Raw genomic sequence first — 23,788 nt, 5'->3', positions numbered from 1 at the left:
AATTTGTACGTTTGAATTGTGTGTTTGTGAATTTGAAAGTTGCGAGAATCGCAACGATCATTCTCGGCTATTTGGATTGTTGCTAAGCGAGAGCTCAAGGTTAGACGTGTTTAGAGGCTGAGTAAGGTCTTTGTGTTGCGTACTCGCACCATAGGCATGCCGGCTTGTGCACGCTGAGCTGTTCTCGAAAATAAAGAGGACAAACGCGCTTAGGCCTGTTGAAGGTGAAATAGGCCGAGGAAAGCTCGGGTCTGTTTTGGTGCCTGTTTGTTTACTGCGCGGGGCCGCGTGAAATACGATGCCGGTGACGAGATCGCCCAAGCATCGGAGAGCTGCAGAATCGCGGCCGCGGTCAGAAGCGTTTAGAAGGCGGGTTATGAAAATTCCCGTAGTAAAGTCAATATGGGAGCACATTCAGGCAATGCAAATTCAGAAATTGATGATATGGATGACGTCGAACGGATTAGTTACGGACGGTACGACTGCGATCGTGCAGGACAGGGCATTTCGCGCATTTTTATATAGCGTGCGTCATGAATCGGCACCGCCTGTGAGAGCTGACGATTTTCTGTCAGGTGAAATACCGACTATCGTTGATGCGAGAAACGCATCATCGGCCCTGGTCGGATCACTGCTGGAAACTTTAGAGGCGGAGGTGAACGCACCGGTAAGCGCTCGACGAGAGCAGAGTGACGTCATGCAGCAAACACGTGCGTTGCCATCGGAGACGCGAGTTCGCGCCACAGATGGTGCGATTGCACGTGAGGAGGTGCGCGGATGGGATCAAAGAGCAGGCTTGCATCGTTCGGTGCCGACGGACTTCGCGCCAGCTCTGGGTATTGCGAATACGCAAACAGAGATTGTGCGAGCGCGCGCGGAGCGGCGACCGGAGAGTTTCCACGGTCAGGAGCTATCGATGTGGCAGCGCGCAGTAAGAACGTTTTGGCCGGCATGGTTGATTTCGGCAGCATCTAGGGTAAATAATGCCGAGAGCCGGGGCGAACGCGAGGATGTATCGCAGGTAGCAACGCGAGGCCCGGGAAGTACGAGCACGCCAGTGCGTGATGGCACGCAGCTGGGGGCGAAGTACCGACCTTGTGAGATGATTTACGATCAGAAGTGCGGGAATGATACCGCGGGTCCGCTGTTGGGCAAGCGTGAAGCTTGTAGTGGGTCTGATGAAGCAGAGGCTGGGAACACGGACTACGATTCGGCGCTCGAGGACGACGAAACGTGGCTGGAGAGCGCGTCAGATGAAGAGCGCGCGAGCAAACCGAGGGGCCGATTTCTTAATGGGCAACAAGCAGACGTGGTCACGGCGGTAAAAAGTTGGTCTTTATCATTCTCGAAGAAGGGTGGACTGACAGCGGAGCAATTTTTGAGGCGATTGCATGAAATGCAATTATTGTACAGATTCAAGGACGCAGAGATATTGTCGGCGTTAATGTTGTCGTTTACTAGTACGGAAATGGCTTTATAGTGGAAAACGAATCGCCCGAGCTGGGATACATTGCAGGATAGATTGGATAGATTCCATTTTAAAAATTCCAGTACCAGTTCTGTCCGCGGCGATCGCGCGAGGACGTTTACGACGCGCTACGTCGCCGAACTCAAGGCGAGAATGAGCCATTAGGTGAATTCCTCACGGCCTTCCTATATATCGCGAGTAGGTTAGAACCGAAGCTTTCGGAATGTAGACAGCTTGATGTGATTAACAATAACACAAGCCGACAAGGAAAAAAACCCAGAAACCAGACAGTACGTTCCCAAAGGTTTTTGGTGCGCTGAAACCGAATCTGACCTCAGAATTGCTCCATCACCCTAGGTTTTCGAGAAATCCTAACCTAAATGTTCAAAAAACACGATTTTTCACTATATTTCGCGTAGTATTACGTTGTAAGCCAATTTTATTTTACAAAACGTGTAATGCTATCTCAAAGTACTACTCTCACCCTTCAAAACCCTTTTTTCAGATTTAAAAAATCTGTTTTTTCCATCGAGATATCGTAGATTGAATTTGAGTGATTTAGCGATTTCGTTAAGCACGAAATAGTGGCGAATTTCCGAATAAGGAGTTATAGTGTAATTATATGTTTATTGGGTCACTGAATCCAAATTTAACGTCAGAATGACTCTATAATCTCAATTCCCTTAATCCTAGAGCCCCATAACCTGCGACGCTGTAACCCCTGACCGACATACCCCAATTTCCTTAACCCTCGAGCCCTTTAACCTGCTGCGGTATAACCCCCGACCCTCACACCCCAATTTCCTTAACCCTCGAGCCCTTTAACCTGCTGCGGTATAACCCCCGACCCTCATACCCCAATTTTCTCAACCCTCGAGCCTTTAACCTGCGAAGCTATAACCCCCGACCCTCACACCCCAATTTCCTCAACCCTCGAGCCCTATTACCGCGACGCTATAACCCCCAACCCTCATACAGAAATTCGCTACGTAGAATACCTCAAGCCTCCAAATTATATTCAACCCCCGAGCCCTGCAAGTCTGCAACCTCAGACTCCTTTGCCAGAATTTCCTCAATCAGCACTTCAAGCTGCTATCGTTTAACCGTATGTCTCTATATTTCAATCCCTTCAATATCCAAGCCTTGTATTCTACGCAGCTTTCAATTACGCGTTTTAAATCTAATTTATTCAGTTTGTGAGTGTTGCATCTGAATATCTGCAACCCTACAGTTTTCCACTTCTTTTTTTTATGAAAACGCTGTCGTTTATCTTGAAATGAACGTTTAAAAGATTTGCGTCTATGATGATCTGTCAATGTATCGTGGCGGTGTAGAGCCCAGCAATAGTCAGCCATCATGCTCTCATTCCATCTACCTTGATAATGTTCCTCTTTGTTTCTGAAATGTTGATGAAATTCTTCACCCATTTCTTCACTGAACGCCCCAATATTGTCCGGAAAGTATTCCAAATGTGAAAACAAAAAGTGTATTTTCAGGTTCATCAAACACCCTAATTTTTGAAAATTCTGTAGCATTGCCGACACAATAGTTTTGTATTTAGAGTCCCGGTGGTTTCTGAGAAAATTCTCGGTGACACTTTTGAGACTTATCCAAGCATTTCTCTCATTAGTCGTCATTGTCAAGAGGAATTCATCATCTTTCATAAGTGCTCGAATGTCTGGCCCTACAAATATGCCTTCCTTAATTTTCGCTTCAGACAATTTAGGAAATTTGCCCTGAAGATACTTGTAACATTCGCCTTCCTTATCTAGTGCCTTGACGAATTGCTTCATCAAGCCCAGTTTTATATGGAGTGGAGGTAACAAGATATGTTTATTATCAACAAGGTTCTATGGACGACATTGTGTGATCCAACAACCATTCCGATTCTTTTCGTTCAATCTTTCCGAACTCAATGTTCTTCTCGTGCACGACTGTCCCAGAGACACAAAAAACAGGGGTGCTTCGTGTTTCCAGATTGCAAGCCAACTAATATATTGATCATCTTGAAATCGCCACAAACGAGCCATTTGTGTTCATTGTAATTGATTGTCTCAAGAAGGAATCGAAAGTTATCGTGAGACTCTTTCATCACAGTGGAATGAGCAATGGGAATAGCTGCATACTCATTCCCATTGTGCAGAAGTACTGCCTTGAGACTTTGTACAGATGCATCCATGAAGAGTCGCCAGTTCTCTGGATTATAACCTCCTTGCACTCCATATATACTAATAAGATGCTTTATATCGTTGCAGTAAACAAGGTTATCCACGCAAGTAAAATATGGCCGAAATTTAATATCTCTCTTCCTGTAAATAGAAACTTTTGTCTCAGGTAATAAAAGATTTCTTTCTTTTAGTCTTGAAGCTAAGAGTTCTGAAGAATCTTTCGGAAGATTCAAATCACGGATCAGATCATGCAAAGAATTTTGAAACCTAAAGTATCACATTTACAAAAGTAACAGTCATCATGGTGATTTTTAGGTTCACGCCATATTTTTGGTTGGAGAACAACTTTGGTTTTAGTTTTATTCCAGTTTTTCAAACTTCGGCGACAGTCTTCACAAATATATTTAGGAACCCATTGTATGTCTAAATTCTTCATAGGTGTCTCGTAACATTCTTCAAACTGATCTTTAATGATATCAGTGATTGATCGACGAGGTCGAGCTATCTCAAATTTACCGCAGATATTACAAAAGGAATCGATTTTTCCTTTGCATGGAATTCCTACATGCCGACATCTTTAATAACTTATAAGTTAATATTATAATAGTAGTTAATATTATAGACTAATATTATAAACTTATTCTAATAACGAAATGGGTAAATATAATTAAATTTCTGGAAGACAAAGTTATAATAAAAATCAATGAAAGTACTGCACGCAGTGTTGTACGAGAAATAATACCAAAAATTCAATTCCAGTGACTTATCCGTTAGCCTGCCGCTCAAACACGATCCCTAACACGGATGAAGAACGAAGCACAAAAATTTGTAGTTTTTTAGCAATGTCATACACGGTTATCCTCAAGTAAGGAAATGTAGGCCCTAAGTGAATCCGATATCTGCTAACGTAGATACTTTCTTCATCGTTAGTAGACCAGAAAAATGTAAGATTAAAAATTCTAGCTGATCGATTTCGCAAGTTATAGACACTTGTATGTAAACGTAAATTGTACTTGTATACGTAAGCTGGATATGAATTTTCCTATCACAGACACAAATTCTTCTACCTTCTTTTACCGCAGAAATGACGTCTATCGTTGTTCCATTGACCCAGCGGTATTCCCCGTCCACCAAACCCGAATTTCTTTAACCCTCGATAGGGCCGGGGGTTATAGCTTCGCAGGTTAAAGGCTCGAGGGTTAAGGAAATTGGGGTGTGAGGGTCGGGGGTTAAACCGCAGTAGGTTAAAGGGCTCGAGAGTTAAGGACTTTGGAGTATGTCGGTCAGGGGTTACAGCGTCGCAGGTTATGGGGCTCTAGGGTTAAGAGAATTGAGATTATAGAGTCATTCTGACGTCAAATTTGGATTCAGTGACCCAAAAAACATATAATTACACTATAACTCCTTATTCGGAAATTCGCCACTATTTCGTCCTGTAACGTAATCGCTAAATCACTCAAATTCAATCTACGATATCTCGATGGAAAAAAAAGATTTTTTAAATCTGAAAAAAGGGTTTTGATGGGTAAGAGTAGTACTTTGAGATAGCATTACTCGTTTTTTAACGAGTATAGTGAAAAGCGAAATATGGGTAATTCTTGGCTATTTCGATTGACTTGTTACCCTTAGGTTACGGATTTTTTTTTAATTTGGCACAATTGTTGTACACATAAAACTGAGATTTTTCCCAAATTTTGGAGACGATACATTAATTATATCAAAAGTTATTAACAATTAAAGAAAAATGATACAAAATTTTCAAACGGCTATATTTTAAAAATTAATAAAGATATCGAAGTCGGATTTTTTTCAAAATACTTATAATGCCTTAAAATTTCGAAATAATTACAACAATAAACAATAAAAATTTTTTGTCGAAAGTTATTAACTTTTTGTTTAAACAATTGCTAATATCTCAAAAAGTATATTTTCTTTTGAAAAATTCTTGCTCCTACGTATTCCTGAGGATTTTTGCTATCGAAATCAATCATAAAATTCAAGGGCCCGACATATCGGAAAGTGTAGCCTGAATCAAAAGAAGACGCCTCGGCGTAAGGCTGCGGTAGAGCTCCAGCGGACTCACGGTCGAAAAGTAGTTTAGCTTTAATCTAAAAAACTAATAAAGATACCGAATCGGATTTTTCCCAAATTACTTATAATACCTTGGCCTTTGGAAATAATTACAACAATAAACATTAAACATTTTTTTTCGAAAGTTATTAACTTTTTGTTTAAACAATTGCTAATATCTCAAAAAGTATATTTTTTTTTTGAAAAATTCTTGCTCCTGCGTATTCCTGAGGATTTTTGCTATCGAAATCAATCATAAAATTCAAGGGCCCGACATATCGGAAAGTGTAGCCTGAATCAAAAGAAGACGCCTCAGCGTAAGACCACGAAGACGTCCTGCTGTCGTTGCGACGTACACCGAGGCATCTTATTTTGATTAGGGCTACGCTTTCCGATATGTCGGGCCCTTGAATTTTATGATTGATTTCGATAGCAAAAATCCTCAGGAATACGTAGGAGCAAGAATTTTTAAAAAAAAATATACTTTTTGAGATATTAGCAATTGTTTAAATAAAAAGTTAATAACTTTCGACAAAAAATTTTTATTGTTTATTGTTGTAATTATTTCGAAATTTTAAGGCATTATAAGTATTTTGAAAAAAATCCGACTTCGATATCTTTATTAATTTTTAAAATATAGCCGTTTGAAAATTTTGTATCATTTTTCTTTAATTGTTAATAACTTTTGATATAATTAATGTATCGTCTCCAAAATTTGGGAAAAATCTCAGTTTTATGTGTACAACAATTGTGCCAAATTAAAAAAAAATCCGTAACCTAAGGGTTACAAGTCAATCGAAATAGCCAAGAATTACCCATATAGTGAAAAATCGTGTTTTTTGAACTTTTAGGTTAGGATTTCTCGAAAACCTAGGGTGATGGAGCAATTCTGAGGTCAGATTCGGTTTCAGCGCATCTAAAACCTTTTGGAACGTACTGTGTGGTTTCTGGGTTTTTCCATTTTTTAAATTTTGTCGGCCTGTGTAATTTATACCCGAAACTTCGCAATTATATCAGGGCGAAAAAGGTTCAAACGCTAAAAGACCTTCGCGTTTACGGGGAGAGATTTGAAGGCAGACGAGACATCGAGAACCGCTACCGCCCGCCGCCAGCGCCGCAGGAGTCGTTGATGCCAGAAGTTGCTTACCGCGGAGATTCGTTAAAGAGAATCACGAAGACTAATAGTTATGCGAACTTTGCGATGGGCGAACGGGTCTATGCGGTCGGGAATGAGAACAGAAAGGACCGCCAAGAAAATAAAAATAAGTCGGCAATAAAATCCATAGACAGAAGTCGCAATCCGGATAGTGAAGGCGTAGCTCAACAAGAGGATGTGGATTCGTCAAAAGAGTTGCCGAGAGATATGGTAGCCATGTTATCGCAGCTAGTTCAATCGCAGAGGGGCCCGCCCAGGGGAAATGCGAGCCCTGCTGCGTTCCTCGCAGCAGGGCGCGTGACCTTTCAGGGCGTATGCCACAAATGCGGGGGGCTGGGATATCGGAAGGCCGAGTGCCCAAGCCCAGAGAATTTGAAGTCGACGCGAACAAGTTCGGAGCCGTTAGGGGCTGGAGGCGCGAGTGGCACAGGAGTTTCTAACCAAAGTGCGAGTCGTAATCGGGGAAAGAACCCAGTGCGCTGCTACAAATGCCAACAGCTAGGACATTACGCGAACCGGTGTTCACAAGGTAGTGGAACGGGGTTAACGTGCCAAGGCTGCGGTAAGGAAAATAAAACGTTTGAAACATGTCCGCAATGTCAGGTGTGGCTCAAAGCTCTGGAAAACTTAAAAGCGGGATCCAGTTGCCCGACGGATTCCGCGTAATTGTGCGTAACAAGGAACCCAACGGGGCAAAAGTCGCGTTCATGAGGCTGTTCTATAGCAAGTTAGCAGAGTTTCAACAGCAGGTTGAGCTAAATGAAGCTAGATTGGGCGCGAATAACGCGAAAACAGAGGCCTCTATGCAACGCGAGGGCGCGAAAGGTAGAATCAACGAGAGTTCGAGGAAAGAGTTCGACTGGATCGAATTCAACGAACGATGGCTAAGAATGCGTGAAGCAGGTCCTGAGCGCGAGCGAGGAAAGCGAGCGTTGGAGGCAGGGGAAATGCTAGATTCACGTGAATTAGTGCGAAATGGAGGAAATGGCTAAGGGAGTCCGACGCTCGGGCTGGGTCGAGAGGTGAATCGACGAGAACGCGCGGGGTGGATCAGTCGGACAGGAACTCGATGGAAACTGCAGAGACCGCGCGGTCTTCGAGAAGTTCAGAGGGGGATGCGGCGCGTGCGCGGCCGGTTCCGGAACAGACTCGGGCTGCGGGATCGCCTCAGCAGGCTGGAAATTCAAAAACTGACGACTTTGACGGTGTAGACGAGACGTCGTCGCGATCCGTCACCTCGTTCTGGGAGTTTATGGTGCTGAGCGGAGAGGTAGCAGTTAGGGCGACACCGATCGCATCGGGTTTGGTAGCGTCGGATGGCGCAGGATGCGAATCGACACGCAAAGATTGGGCGGATAGTTGGGGAAGCGAGAAGCGAGACGAGTCATTGGGGACCGCTACGGGTTTCTCGCGCCTTTGTGCTCGTGTTTGCGTGGGCGAACCAAAAGTGGACGCGGTGGAAAATCGCGAGTTGCTGGTAGTCCATATCGCGGGGAAGCCATACAGTGCGCTGTACGATTCAGGAGCGATGGTGACTATCGTGGGCCCGCGGATACGCGGCAACTTTGCAGACAAGATTGAGCCGTGCGACTTCGCGTTGTTCGGGATTTCGGGAGTGAGAACCGGGATCGTGGGAAAACTTCGACTCAGGGTTGAGATCGACGGGGTGTCACGAATAATCGTAGCGCGAGTCGTGGATGTGCCAGTGCAATACGACATGATAATCGGGATGGATTTCATTCAGGAGTTCGGTATTGGCACGGAGCATGTGAATGGGAGATGGCATATAGAGGATGGCCCGTGGCACTGGTTCGCGGAGCTGAAGCGCGAAAGAGTAGAGTTCGCGAGTGATCCTGGGATCGCGCGTGTTCGCGTTAGAGCCGAGGTCGCGGGGCTCTCCGAGTTGCGGTTCTCGCAGCGCGAGTTAGTGGAACGTCTGGTGCGGCGGGTAGTACCCGAAAAGTCGCCTGCGCGTACGCATTTAATTAAACATGAGATCGACGTGCAGGGTACACGACCAGTAAAAACTCCCTTAAGGCGATATTCGCCACAGGTGTTGGAGTTTATGCGAAGCGAGACAAGGAAATGGCTGGAATCGGGGCTAATCAGAAAATCGACAAGCGATTGGAGTAGCGCGTCGGTTATAGTCAGGAAACAAGATGGCACGAATCGAATGTGTATAGATTTAAGGTCGGTGAATAAAGCGACGAAAACAGATGCATATCCGATGCCGAGCATTGACTCAGTTCTCGATCGACTGCGTGGAGCGCGTTATATTTCTAAAATCGACTTGAAGAACGCGTACTGGCAAGTACCGCTAAGCGAGGAGAGCAAGAGATGTACGGCATTCGCGGTCCCGGGATTAGGGTTATTCGAATGTAATTATATGATCTTCGGATTAGTAAATGCTCCGGCGACGTTCATGCGGCTGATGGATACGCTTTTCGGACCGGAATTTGAGCCATATGTTTTCAAATATTTAGACGACGTAATTGTAGTAACCGAAACTTTCGATGAGCATTTGGCTTGGCTTGAGCGAGCTCTACAGAAGCTGGTAAATGCGGGACTCGAAGTAAACGTGACGAAATGTGAATTCGGGTGCTCCGAGGTGACGTTCTTGGGATACCGATTGGATAGTCAAGGGTTACGACTTGACCTAGACCGGATTAAGCTGGTGATTGACTGCCCGCGACCCCGAAACGTTAACCAGTTGCGACGTTTCCTCGGTATGTGCGTATGGTACGCGCGATTTATTGAGCATGAGAGCGAGATGAAAGTACCGCTCACGAAGCTTACGCGCAAGAGCGAACATTGGCGCTGGAGGCAGGAACAAGCCGAAGCTTTCGAAAAGCTAAAGAAAGCGCTGATGGAGGCGCCGGTTTCGGCGAGACCCGATTTTGCGAAGACTTTCTTTATTCATTGCGATGCATCGTCGTATGCGTTAGGTGCGTGTCTAATTCAGAAGGACGAGGATGGGTTTGAACATCCTATATGCTACGCGAGTAGAATGTTGAATGTGCACGAGCGCAATTATACTGTGTCGGAGTTGGAATGCGCGGCTGTGATAATGGGGATTAAAAAGTTCCGCCCTTACATTGAGGGAGTGCATTTCGTGGTAGTCACGGATCATACGGCACTTACTTGGCTACGCAATAAGAAAGAACCTACGGGTCGGTTGGCGCGGTGGGTTCTAGAACACCAACAGTACGATTTTGAAATCGTGTACAGGAAAGGTCGCCTGCATCATATGCCGGACGCGTTATCGCGCGCGTATGAGGATGGCGAAGAAGTAGCAGCTTTCGCGACGATCAAGGATCCTGAATACTTGCAGCGCATGAAGGACGTACTTGCGAGACCGGATAAATTTCGGAATTGGCGAGTGGAGAACGGAATGCTGTATAGATTCTCGTCTGATAGATTACTCGATCCGGTTACAAACCGTGAGCAGTGTTGGCGCTTGGTGGTACCGTTAGAACACCGAGCTCGAGTGATGCGAGACGCACACTGCGAGCCGTCGGCAGGACATTTCGGAAGGGATAAGACCTACGATAGAGTCACGAGAGAGTATTTATGGCCCGGAATGTATTATAACATCACGGAATTCGTGCAATCGTGCGAAAAATGCCAACGATATAAAATAGAACAACAATTTCCGATGGGCTTCATGAGCAAGCGGGTAGTTGAGCAATCGTGGTTGGTAATAGCGGCAGACGTGATTGAACTTTCGAGAAGTAAGAATAGGTTCAGATACTTGGTCGTGTTTCAGGACTTGTTCACGAAATACGTGGAGGTTAAACCTCTTGTGTCAGCTACGGGGAAAGCTCTTGCGCAAGCTCTTGAAGAGCTTATTTTGTATCTATGGGAGATACCGGGGTATATTGTCACGGATAATGGTAAGAATTTCTGTGGGAATGAGTTTCGAGCGACGCTAGACGAGTACAATATTGAGCACGTACTTTGTCCACCGTACCATCAGCAGGCGAATTTCGCCGAGCGAGCGATTAAGACGCTGAAGCTGATGGTGGCGATGTTCGTCGATCAGGATCACAGGAATTGGGATAAGTATTTGCATGAATTCAGGTAGGCGCTGAATACGACGATACAGGCGAGCACAAAAGTCTCGCCGGCGTTCTTAAATTTTGGCTAAAAGTCTGCGTCGTGAGGTTGAAACGCGAACGCCGATCACCCGCTCGACAATCGAGGATTGGAGCGAGCGTATGGTGAGACTCGATGCGTTACGCGATCTTGTGATTAAACATATTGAAGAAGCGCAAAACCGACAGAAGAAACACTACGATAAAAAACGACGAGACGGAGAGTTTTCAGTCGGCGATCTAGTCTTGAGGCGAGCACACACTCTGTCAAGCGCGAGTGCGGGGAAAAACGCAAAACTGGATCCGCGATATACCGGTCCGTATAAGATTTTGCGGGTAATTTCTCCGGGAACTTATATGTTGACCACGAATAACAACAAGCAAGTACCAATGGCTCATGTATCTGAGCTCAAAAGATATGTGCTTCCTCGAAATACGAGGAAAGGTAATAGCCGAGGGTGATTTGTCTGTTGTGTGATGTTTGTGTGAGTGTGATGTTCGTATTGTTTATTTTATTTTTACGGATGAATTAAGAGAAGATAGAACCGTGATTATCTGGTCAGCGAACTGGATGTTAGATGTTCACTTTAAAGGGTTTTATGTTGCTTTATTTTATTTTATTTTTTATTTTGTTTTGTGTATGGTATGTTTATTTATGGTTGTTTATTTTTATTTTTTATTGATTTTGATGGTTTTGGCGAGCTGAATTATTGAAGTTTTATGATTTTGATTTTGTACTATAGTTTTAAGTCGTTTTCTCGCTGGTCCTGTGTTCAAGCGAGGAGGGTTGCGTTGGGTAACCCACGGGTGCCTGCGGCTTCCGCGGCTTAGCGGGGGGCTGTGACAGGGTTATAGCGATGTTCGCTAGCTCTGTGTGCGGCACTCTCCTCGCATGAACGCAGCGACCAAGTGTACGCTATATATCGGCTACATACTTGTGTCGTTGCAGGATATGGAGAGAGGAGCGCGCGACGATCGGCGAGGTGTCGCCGTGAGTGCGAGTGTGAGCGAGAAGAGCGAGAGAGAGAGAGAGAGAGAGAGAGAGCGATTTTTGACGGCGAGAGAAGTAGGAGCGCGGCGGCGCGAGGCAGAGAAATTAAGAAAGAGGAAGGGCAGTTAGGCGCGAGCTCTCGAGTAATTAGGGCCGCCTAGGAGAAGACTGGACGAAACGAGATTTCGGCCGGAAAGAAGCGACTGCCCTCGGTGCGACTGCCACGTTTGCCAGGAGTAACATCGTAGCGCTCGAGCAGTTCGGACGTACGATTTGAATGCTCTTCTGAACTAAGCAACGATTATATTGATTCTAGTTATAAGGTACAGAGAAATAGTGTAATTCATAGTATAATTAACTACCCCAGTCGAGCCAATATGGTTACGCCAGGACAACAGGTGCAAATTACACCTATAAAAAATACCGGAAGTGTAGAACGCTATAACAGTTTGGAAAAAGGTAGAAAGTAAGAGACCACGGGGCAGCCCAGAAGACACTAAGCAAATTAAAAAAAGGCAAACACTCATCCAAGACTACTGGCTTGGAAACAACATTAACGAAGTAAAAACAAGCAACAAATTCGAGGCACTAACAGCAACAGAAAACGAAAATACAGGTAACACTGAAACATCACCTTCACCAACAGTAACGAAGAAACTCGCAAAACCCCCACCTATTTTCGTTAGTGGAGTCCTAAATATTAACTCGTTAAAAACCCTACTCGATTGGATTACAAAGGAAGAAGAATACACGCTTAAAGTATTAAATAATAATGAAATAAAAATACAATTAAACAACCCAGATCTTTTTGCACAAACGGTTTCAGAGTTAGAAGATAAAAAGACTAATTTTTACACATTCCACAATAAAATTCCACAATACACTGTATATACTACAAATCATCCTAGTGGCAAAGCTCACGGAGGAACAGCTATAATAATCAAAAACAAAATCAATCATTACGAAATTCAAGCATCTAAACACGATTACCTGCAAGCAACTAACGTCGCGATTACGGACAATAATGGTCAAATAATAATATCAGCACTGTACTACCCGCGAAGACACGCAATAACCAAGGAATAGTACAAAAAATACTTCAACAGCCTAGGAAATCGCTTTCTCGCTGGAGGTGATTATAATGCCAAACACCCATGGTGGGGATCAAGGTTAATAACTCCAAATCCTAAAGGTGCAACTTTATACACAGTAATGAAAACAGAAAACTTAACACCGATCTCAACAGGTGAACCTACCTACTGGCCATCAGACATAAATAAACTACCAGACTTAATAGATTTCGCAATAGTAAAAGGCTTAAATACTAAACATTTACAAGCTAAATCATGCCTCGACTTAACATCAGACCATTCCCCGATCATTATCGAATTTGTATCAGAAATTAAATTAAACTCGAAAAACTTGCCTCTTTACAACAAAAAAACATATTGGGATTCTTATAAAAGAATATTAAATGAAAAACTTTCTTGTAATATACCATTAAAAACAAAACAAGATATTGATATAGCGATTAAAAACCTTAATAACAATATTTATAATGCCGTTAAATGTGCAACTCCGGAATTTTCGATAAATAAAATAACAATTACAACAAACTCTAAAACAGTTACCGACAAAATTAAAAAAAAAAAGAATGTTAAGAAAAATATGGCAGCAGACTAGACTAAAAACTGACAAAACAAAATACAACAGATCAATTAAAGAACTTAAAAAAATACTTTACGATGAAAAAAATGAAAATATAAATAACTATTTAATGAACCTAACTACAACGGAGGCTTCTGACTACTCACTTTGGAAAGCAACCTAAAAAATTAATCAACCGCAAAAATTTTTACCTCCCATCTTAAAAAACGATAAGACGTGGGCAAAAACAAATATCGATAAAGCTAATACTTTCGCCACACATTTACAAAATGTATTCAGCCCACCTCAACGTAAAATAACGAAAGAGGAAGAACTAAATTTACTAATTAGCATGCAAAAAAATAATAACAATTACCATACGTTTAACAATATAAAAGCAAAAGAAATAAGTCATATAATTCATCAGTTAAAAAACAAGAAAAGCCCTGGACATGATAATATTAATGCAAAACTACTGAAAGACATCCTACCAAAGCAATAAGATACATAACTATCGTGTTAAACTCAATATTTCGTTTAAACTATTTTCCTACGATTTGGAAAACAGCAACAATAATACTCATACCAAAACCGGGAAAACCGCTGCAAAATGTTACATCTTACAGGCCAATTAGTCTGTTGCCTATACTTTCTAAAATCTGCGAAAAAATAATAGCTAAAATGTTCCATAAAATATTATTAGATCAAAAAATAATACCTGACCACCAATTCGGTTGCCGTAATAATCATGCCACAATAGAACAAATAAATAGAGTAACCACTATAATAAGAAACACCTTCGAAAAAAACGAATATTGTAATGCTGTATTTCTTGATGTAGCCCAAGCTTTTGACAAAGTCTGGCACCAAGGACTTTTATACAAACTTAAAAAAATTTTACCAGAACAACTCTACTTGTTACTAGAATCTTACTTAAGCTCCAGAACGTTCAAAGTAAGAATAAATAATGAAACATCAGATCTACGCATAATAAAAGCCAGCGTCCCGCAAGGAAGCGTTCTTGGCCCTATATTGTACTTAATATACTATACATCCATGATCTCCCTAAAATGGAAAATGTCATCATCGCCACGTATGCCGATGATACAGCAATCTTAATATCACATGCCAATGAAACTACAGCAATACCTGGATACAGCACTTAACTGGTTTAATAAATGGAGGATAATGATCAACGAAACGAAATCAATAGTGGTTACTTATACCCAAAAAAGAAGCTCATGCCCACCGGTAAACATAGATAATAAAACAATTCCACAAGGAGACAAAGCAAAATATCTCGGAATGCACCTGGATCGACGATTAACGTGGAGAGATCATATCTGGACTAAACGGAAACAACTAAATCTACAGACAAGAAAATATTATTGGCTGCTAGGGAGGTATTCTAAGCTTTCAATTAAAAACAAATTACTGATTTACAAATCCATAATTAAACTAGTTTGGATATATGGCATACAACTCTGGGGTACAGCCACAAAATCCAACATTGATATCATTGAAAGATTCCAGAACAAAACACTAAGAAATATCATAAACGCACCATGGTTTGTAACAAATGAATATATACGAAAAGATATCAACATAATGACAGTAAAAGAAGAAATAGAAGCAGCCTCCAGCAGATATATCACCTGGATTACAGAGCATCCAAATCAACTAGTCAAGGAACTAATCGTTTCAACACCAACAACTTCAAGGTTCAAAAAATATAAAACACCATTTACACAAAAATGGGGTTAGTTTGTTTTAATTAATATATTAATTTATTAATGTACTGGTACCGATCACTGGAGAAGTACCCTCATGTAATTAATCATGCAAGTAAAATTGTAATTGTTGTAGATTTAATAATTCCATTTACTTATTGTTCATGGACAGATTGTAAATTTACTTTGGAAATAAAAAAAAAAAAAAAAAAAAAAGGTTTGCCGGGAAGCCAGTTGTTCGAAGTAGAGCCAGTACACGCAGCGACCATTCGCCGTCTACGAGGCAAAGGCTGTGCTGCGACCTTTCCTGCAGCAGCTTCAATCGTCACCAGGGCACCGTTTCCTGCGGGACTACGCTTTCTCCGGCGTCGCCTCTCTGTCAACGGACCGTCGGCATCCGGGGGGTCCAAAGCCAGTTAATCTCTCTCGCGCCAGCTCTCGCTCGGTTACGGACATTAGCGTATTTTGAAAATTTATCGCGCACGCTGAGCGATCTCGCCCGCGTGATCCCGCGAACTCTGGTCGCGGAAAGGTTGAGCGAGCGTGCTCACCGCGGTGAAGTAAATCTTGTAGCGATATTTGTGAAAAGGCGTTAATAAATGAGATCGCCATATATAGTATAAGTGAATTAAAGTGTCCGATTATTTGTATCAACCTCCCCAACCAGAGCGAACTTCAGCCTGTGAAAGTCAGCGCCGGCTTTCTTTATCGAGAAAGAACCCAGAAAAAATTAGCAGAGACCAGCCCAAGGCGCACGGTGGCTGTCCCCTCTCGCATATGTGATAACATTCGGCCAATCAGATCATGAATAAAATGCCTCAACATAGCATTCTTAATTTTTTTGATAAAGGGAAAAATAATTAAAGGAAATGTTAAAACGCAATCCTACCCTCCGGTGTTACCTATATATAGCTATTCAACTTTGACAATTTATTTGTCTTTATTTAGATCGACAACCACCATTTACTTTTACGGAATTTGAAATTTCATGCAAAATATTATTTACGTGAAAATTTTAATTCGATTCTGTAATAAAATATTATTAACCACATTAACCATAATAGTATTTAATACATTTCTATCGCACATATTTTAAGAACAAATATATTTTTCATTTATAGTCTATCTAAATACATATACTTATTTTTAACGTAACTGTAGACTTTCTTTGGTAATCAATGACTTTTATTTTATTCATTATAATATTCATGTTTTATATCTTAATAAGGTTTTTGTGTACATCATTTCAAAGAGTTTCAAAGATAAATAAATTTTAGCTCAATATTAAATTTCAAAAGTAATTTGTCAATTTTCCAAATTTGTATGTATTTTAAAATTAAATATCATAAACTCACTCAAAAATGATATTATTATATATAATGTAAATATATGCTAAATGTAACTGCATCATGGTACAATGAACTTTATAAAAAATGAGAACAAAATTAAATTGCCGAATGGCAGCTCAGTGAACATGTACATATATACCCCGCCTAAGCACTGTGCGTAGCAATATTAACAATATCAAACCATAAATGTTATTAATGAATATTCATCCATTTGTCTATTGCTGAACCATTAGTTCAATAACTAGTGTGACTGATTCAGCCGGCAACTCACTAAATTACGTATAAAAAACAATCGCAACCATTCAGTCTAATACAGTCGTTTACCACAGTTATTTGCTATATATTCATTAAATCTCACAAATAATAAAATTATTTCCTGATTAAAATGGCTTGTAAAACAATGTATAGTTTTTATAATATGAACTGAAAGCTGACAAACTCTTTCGATTAAAAAAATGATTAAAAATGTTTAAATGTTCAAAAGATAATCATATTTTATTAAATTGTTAGTGATTAATAGCTCATTTTTAAATTGTATTTTTAATATGTAATATAAAATATATAATATCTATATTTATTAAGTATCTTAAGGGAGATCTCTTCTGTAAAAATAAATAAAAAAATAAGTACATGATTTGACGGAAGCACTGTATAGTAATTTTATTAACATACTTAAAAATAACAAAAACATTGAATGTTTTATGTAATTTAATTTAACAAATCTCTAACATACCTTAGAGCATTTAGCACCTATTGAATAGATATTTTTCGTTGGGGAGTATTTCTTCACAAATAAATGAATCAAGGTAGTATTTAACCAATGTACAGTATAAGCATTGCATGCAAAAAAAATTGAATAGAAAGAACTACTGTAATTACAATTACAGTCGAACAATTAAAGGTAAAAATAAAAACAAAAAATATAAATAAAAGCAATACTTATAGAAGCGTCCAAATTATACGGTAGATTACATAAAATCCTTATTAAAAAAGAAAATTATGAGAAGTGAAACGTATATTGATTATTATGATTGGTGTTGAAGATCGAAGTTATAGTATGTGATTGCCTTGCTAATATGACGTAATGATATGGCGAGAGAAACAGAAATTATTTATATACTTGCTATAAATTGACAAGTGTAGAGCGCGTGATTATTAGTATGATTATTAATAATGATTATTAGTAAAAATTAAAATTAAAATTAAAAAATTATAAAATTAAAAAAAAAGAGAGGTCTGAAAGTGAAGCCAGTTTATTCGTGATCAGATTAGCTGAACTATGGTTATGTAGATTATTATTCTACATTGGTTTATTGTTAATTGATTGAGTGAATAACAAATAAGGGAGAATTCGCAAGCATCAGCTTAAGATAAAATCCATATTCATTCAACGGTCTAACCGTAAAATAATATAGTAAAATAATCTTGATGCGCTTAAATAACATGTATTTTCAGGACATATAAATTTTGTAGAATATTTACGTTATCAAGTTCAATTTCAAATAAACATAATTAATAATAAAGAAAATCATAAATGGATGTTTTACGTGATATACTGATTTCGGCTAATATGATGCAGTAATTTTTTGAAAAATTGTTTTGGAATTGAATTTATAAATATAAACATTAAGTGAAAAATGTGACGCGGATGAATAGATGAAAGTTTAAAATAACGTTGATTACTGAAAATAATAATTTGGAAATTTAATTTGTAAAAAGCACCAAATGAGTTGAAGCTGACTTATAGTATTTTTGTCAACAAAATACATTTATTGATATAGGGATACCGCACAAGAAGTTTTGAATCGTAAACATATGTTAAAAAATAAAGAAAATAAAATTGACAGACAGAGTTGACGGTTCGATTTATTTGGAAAACAAAAAAAAAAAGAAACTTAGGACCCTTTCCATTACCTATAGGTATAAATACCTAAAAATTTGATACGTTATTAAATTTGAAATTACAACTGAATCTACAAATATAATTTAAATTAGATTTTTATTTAGCAATTAATATCGATGCATGTTATCAAGAAGCATAGAATGTCTGATATATGTTGTATATTTTAGAATTTGTAATTTCGCTTATAAATAGTTGTGATAGAATTCGAGGACGTGAGAAACTGAATAGTAGTGCAACTGAGAAATGGGTGCGTGACGCACTTAACGGCACTATCGTAGTAAAACTATGAATTTCTAAGTTTTCAATAAAGATTATTGTATTAATACGTGGAGAAAATTTTCGAAAAAATAAATATATTATCATTGATATTATTATTTAATTTTGTTAACTTTAGCTCTATATTAGTTGAACAGCTTAGTAAGAATAATATAGTATATTATAAATATTAATCCCCATGCATAGTCATACATTTCAATAATAATAACTTTGAAATTATGTGATATCATTTCAAACATTTCAGATATTCATGAAATTTTATGTTTGTTGAAGATTAAATTGAATGATTTAATTGAGTGTGTACATATATAATGAGCGTGCGAGTGTGTGTATAAACATATGTTAAAAAATTAATTTAACTATTACGGCATTACAAATTTAAATATATTTATAATATTTTTGTCAAAATTTATACATATTATTAAAATTTGTGTTTGGTGTGTATATGTGTGTGTAGTACGTATGCAATGCAATTTGTATTGTGTGATATTGAATATATATATAGGATGTCCCATTTTAACTTACTTCGAAAGATTTCTTAAAAGTAGGTAGCGAATAATGTTGCAAATAAATGTTGCTTGGCTTCAAAAGAGATTTATTTTGGTGACTTTGTCTTTAACCTTGAAGATGTTCTTGAAGGTTATTTCGAGGTCAACTTTGTTTTTTCAAATAAGAACTTTTATTTTTATTCTCGGAATTAGAAAGAGCGGGAAAGTCTACATTCAGGCGAGGTAACATATGGGTCCGGGTAACGTCCTAAAATTATACGAAGGCCAATTTTTTTCATTCCATTGGCCCAATGAAAATAAGATTCAACTATTAATGTTTCAAATAAAAATTACTCGTGTTTAAGAGAGACTTGTTTTAATGACTATGCCTTTGACCTTGATGATGATTTAGAATGAGCGGTAAATTCTAAGGTTTATTGTAATACCTAAAATAGATCTCTAATATGACCTTAGGGTGTCATCTAGACTCCACAGATATTGCCTTATCTGAACGTAGAATTTTTCGCTCTTTCCGATTCTGAGGTAGAATCGAAATATAAAAATTCGGCGGTTGAATATGAAAATATGAAAAATAGGAATATCTATTTGGAAAAAGAACGTTGAATTTAAAATAATCTTGAATATCATTTTTAAAGTCAAAGGTAAGGTCACCAAAATACGTCCCCTTTGAAACCGAGCAACTTTTGTTTGCAGCATTATTCGTTAACTCTAACTACTTAAAAAAATCATTCTAAGTTAAAATAGGACAATGCGTATACATACATTATAAATTTTATTTCTTATCTTGCTTGTCACTCTGTTCTCAATCCTTAGATCTATTTCTTCTTACTAAATATTGAAACAAATACAATTTATTTATAAATAAGAACTGTTAGAAACCCAATTCAACCGTTTCGAATTTTAGAAAAACTGGGGTTTGTCGGAAGATTAGAGAAGATACAAATTAAAATAGAAGCCGTACTTTATTGCTCTCTAAAAACTCTTTTAATAAAGACATCTTCATGAATCTTTTTTATCGTAAAATACTTGGTATATTTTCAATTGTCTCAAAAACAATTTAATAATTTTTCGAAAAAGTGCTCCGCTCAGGCAATAGTATCGATTTAAACCAAGAAATCAGTTCTGTTACGATAATTTTTGTTTATTCTAACGTTCAGGACAGCGTGGTAAATCTATTTTTTTTATTAATTTAAGTACTACGGTTAAGAAATTTATTATGATGAAAAAATCGATTGTTTTTATTGTTTTACCTTAAAGTATTCTCTGAAAGTACTCTCTGAAAGTTTGAAGTCGATCCGAATTATATGTTAGAAGGGAGAGAAATTTCTTTTGATCTGCCTCCCCCCCTCTCGTGTGAATCATATTTTTCGTTTCACGCAACTTCTGAAGTGAAATTCAATTCAACTTAGGCGTAAGTAAAAAGAGGCTTTAGATAAAGCTGTTGCAGAAGTACAATCGCTTTATGGGTCTGGTATCGATGATTCTATGTAAGTTTGAAAAAATCGTTTGTGTTCTTACTTTAAACTTTAAACGTGTTTTTCTTAAAGTGATACTTTTCAAATCGGTGTACACGATAACTCAAAAACTAATGCATCAATCTTATCCAAATTTTACATACTTCTTTTAAATAGTGTTGACTTATAGTTGAATGAAGGATTTTCTTTTTCGTTCATTGCAAATTGTTATACATGACATTATTTATTGGGTTTTTGCGTCGAAAAATAAATTTTTGACACGATACGTCATCAAAAATTTAAATTTCAATTTTTTTATAAATTCTTTGTTCGAGTACATGCTAAACTCATGTACAAACGAAAAAATTTGGTTTTTTTTCAGATGACTCTAGTCCAAGTTATGTAGTACCGAATTTTCAAAGGATTTTGTAAAATAGTCGTCAGAAGGCGAATTTTGAATATTTTTTTATAACAATTTTTTCAATCAACAAATCGTTCAAAACTTAATTTATTTGATAGTCATAATATATATTACTTCAATACATTATTTATTATTAAAAATATAGTTAAAGAAGTCATTTTTTTTATTTTAAACCCCTTAAGAAGAATTCCCCAAACTCCTAATTAATATTTTAAGGCTTATGAAAAAAAAAAAACTGGAAGCCAAACACTTTCAAATAATTTGAAACGTTATGATAAGATCTTTATTGAAACAATTTTAGAAGACAATAAAGAAGACTTTATTTTTACTTTTTTAATCTTCTGCGCTCCCTTTAATGAATTTTTTAGTAATATTTTCCAAATTAATTTTCAACGTTCCATGCGCGAGGACTTGCACGCTTTAGAAGCAAAGTATGCTTCAAATTTCTCTTCGCACACGTCGTATCAGAAACTACAGTTATATACATGTGCCAGGAAGTGATTTCACCGTCGTGAGGCTTCTTCATCCTCGTGTAGTTTATTCATCATCGCTTCACTTAAGGGCAAATGCCCACACAAGGCTTCAATTACTTTCTTGCACTAATATCAAAATGCACTATTTAGATGTATTTTTTTAATAATGTTATTGGTTCTATCATAAGACCTATATATAAAAAGCGTTATAAGCGAAAAGCTATTGACAAAATTCGTTCTTTTTTTTAAACGATTTTTAGGTAGGTATTATAGTAAAATTATTAGCTCTTTCGTATTTTACATGAAAAAATTCATTGAAATTTTGCACCATATATTTGTGTCTCTTTAGACTTCTTTGAACTTGAACAAAATGATTGGTTAATCACTATTATAAACTCCATTATTTGCAAATAAAAATAATTAAATTATCCGTTACAAGCTAGTTGAGAAATACGCACTACCTTTATATGTATGTTTATGTGTGTACGTGTGCATGTGTATTCGTATGTGTGTGCGTGTGTGTTTATATATATATATACATATATATTAGATGTGTCTGTATGAAAAACTCACACTATACAGAGTACATTTTAATTAACAACAGTTTTATGATTTATTAAACTTTTTTACGAATTAAATTAAATTTAAACTAATTAAAATATATTTATTTAACAGACTCTAGTCATACCTCCATCTCTGCAGCCAAAGTCTGAGCAAGAAGCTAAAACCGATGAAATTGACGCCAGAAATTCGTCCATTGTGTTACATATATTATAATTTTTGTGTAGAAAAATCATAAATTATATTTACTTAATAAAGAAAACAAATAGTTCATTTGACAGACTTAAATGTATGCCGAAAATCCTATATTAATAAAGTATACGATTGTAAAATAACCTATCTCGATGTTTTCAACTTGTTGTCTATTGTCACACAATATGATACATATATAATAATATCGGCATATAATATAACAATATGATAATCAAGTCTGAAGTGTTCTCCTGATCAAGTGTGTAAGACTTTAGGTTGGATCATTCTAAATTTTAATTATTAATTTAAATTTCAATATATCTCATTTAAAACAGTCTTATGGACGGGTCAGTTTGTTCATATCTAGAAATTTAAAACTATTTCCAACTAAGAGATTGCGATGAAAAATAGAATTTATATAATGATACTTTTTGAAATATATATTTGGAAGGTCCATACGATAGAGTTAATTTCGCTAGGGATCCCTTTGCCTCCATTTTCTGCGCTAACATGAAGCTTTTATACAAATTTTACTTACTGGAATCCCAATTTTATTCGAAGTAAGCGATAGGGAACTAACCTTCAAATAGTAGAAATTACAAATCTCTGTTATTGACCCAAGTCAGTCGAGCCTACTGAATTGAGTGAAGTGAGTAAATACTTTTGAAAATTCTTATCAACGAATTCTTGCGAAAATTCGCTTACAAGTGTTATATTGCGACTAGATTATTAGTATTTAAAATAAAATTCGACCCACTAATATCGTAGAGGCACATAATAATTATTTTTTTGTTTTGAAGTAACAACGATACCGGCCGGGAATCCATTTCAGACCCTCGGCATGAGAGACTAAAACTAATCCATTGTGCCTCAACATTAGTTATATTCTCACTTATTAGTCCGATTGGTATCTTAAATGAAACGAAATTTGAAAATTAAAGCAAATTGATTACAAGTTAGGTTGTAAAAATACAAGTTTTAAATATTTTTAAGCTATGACTTATATATGTATAAAACAAATATACTTATTGTAACGATGAACGTCATATCTGCGCTCTCACCTCGTTAGGATGACTGCCCGCGAAGGGCAGCACCTGCCGGACATGAGTTGAGGACGCGCTCTGCGCGGTAAAGGGGGATAGAGATAGCGAAAAGAGTAGAGTCTAGGATAGCTACTCGCGGGGGACGGTTGTGGCCCTTGCGGAGTGCGAACGTTTCGCCCCGTCTTAAAAATGTGCAGCTGTTTTGTGAGCGACTATAGCTGAGAGAATTAGAAGAGGGCATACTGAGAGGACGCGCGCAAAGGATCGGCGGACGCCCGAATCG

At 38.1% G+C, this 23,788-nt stretch overlaps 1 protein-coding gene across 1 annotated transcript in view; it reads left to right on the top strand.

The window, feature by feature from the left end:
* The window catches only part of LOC131675047 (DNA methyltransferase 1-associated protein 1), a 32,357-nt gene extending 9,763 nt beyond the window's left edge, over nt 1-22,594 (top strand). The window contains exon 5 of the mRNA XM_058953875.1: nt 22,385-22,594. Within this exon, the coding sequence (XP_058809858.1) occupies nt 22,385-22,486 (102 nt within the window). The 3' untranslated portion in view covers nt 22,487-22,594. The remainder of the gene's footprint in view (nt 1-22,384) is intronic.
* Nucleotides 22,595-23,788: the final 1,194 nt, after the last annotated feature.

This window comes from Phymastichus coffea, unplaced genomic scaffold, assembly GCF_024137745.1.
Source record: "Phymastichus coffea isolate CEN01 unplaced genomic scaffold, Cenicafe_Pcof_1.1 PCOF00001, whole genome shotgun sequence".
Lineage (NCBI taxonomy): Eukaryota > Metazoa > Arthropoda > Insecta > Hymenoptera > Eulophidae > Phymastichus > Phymastichus coffea.
Note: the sequence above shows the minus strand (reverse complement) of the source record. Positions and strands in the feature narration are given on the sequence as shown.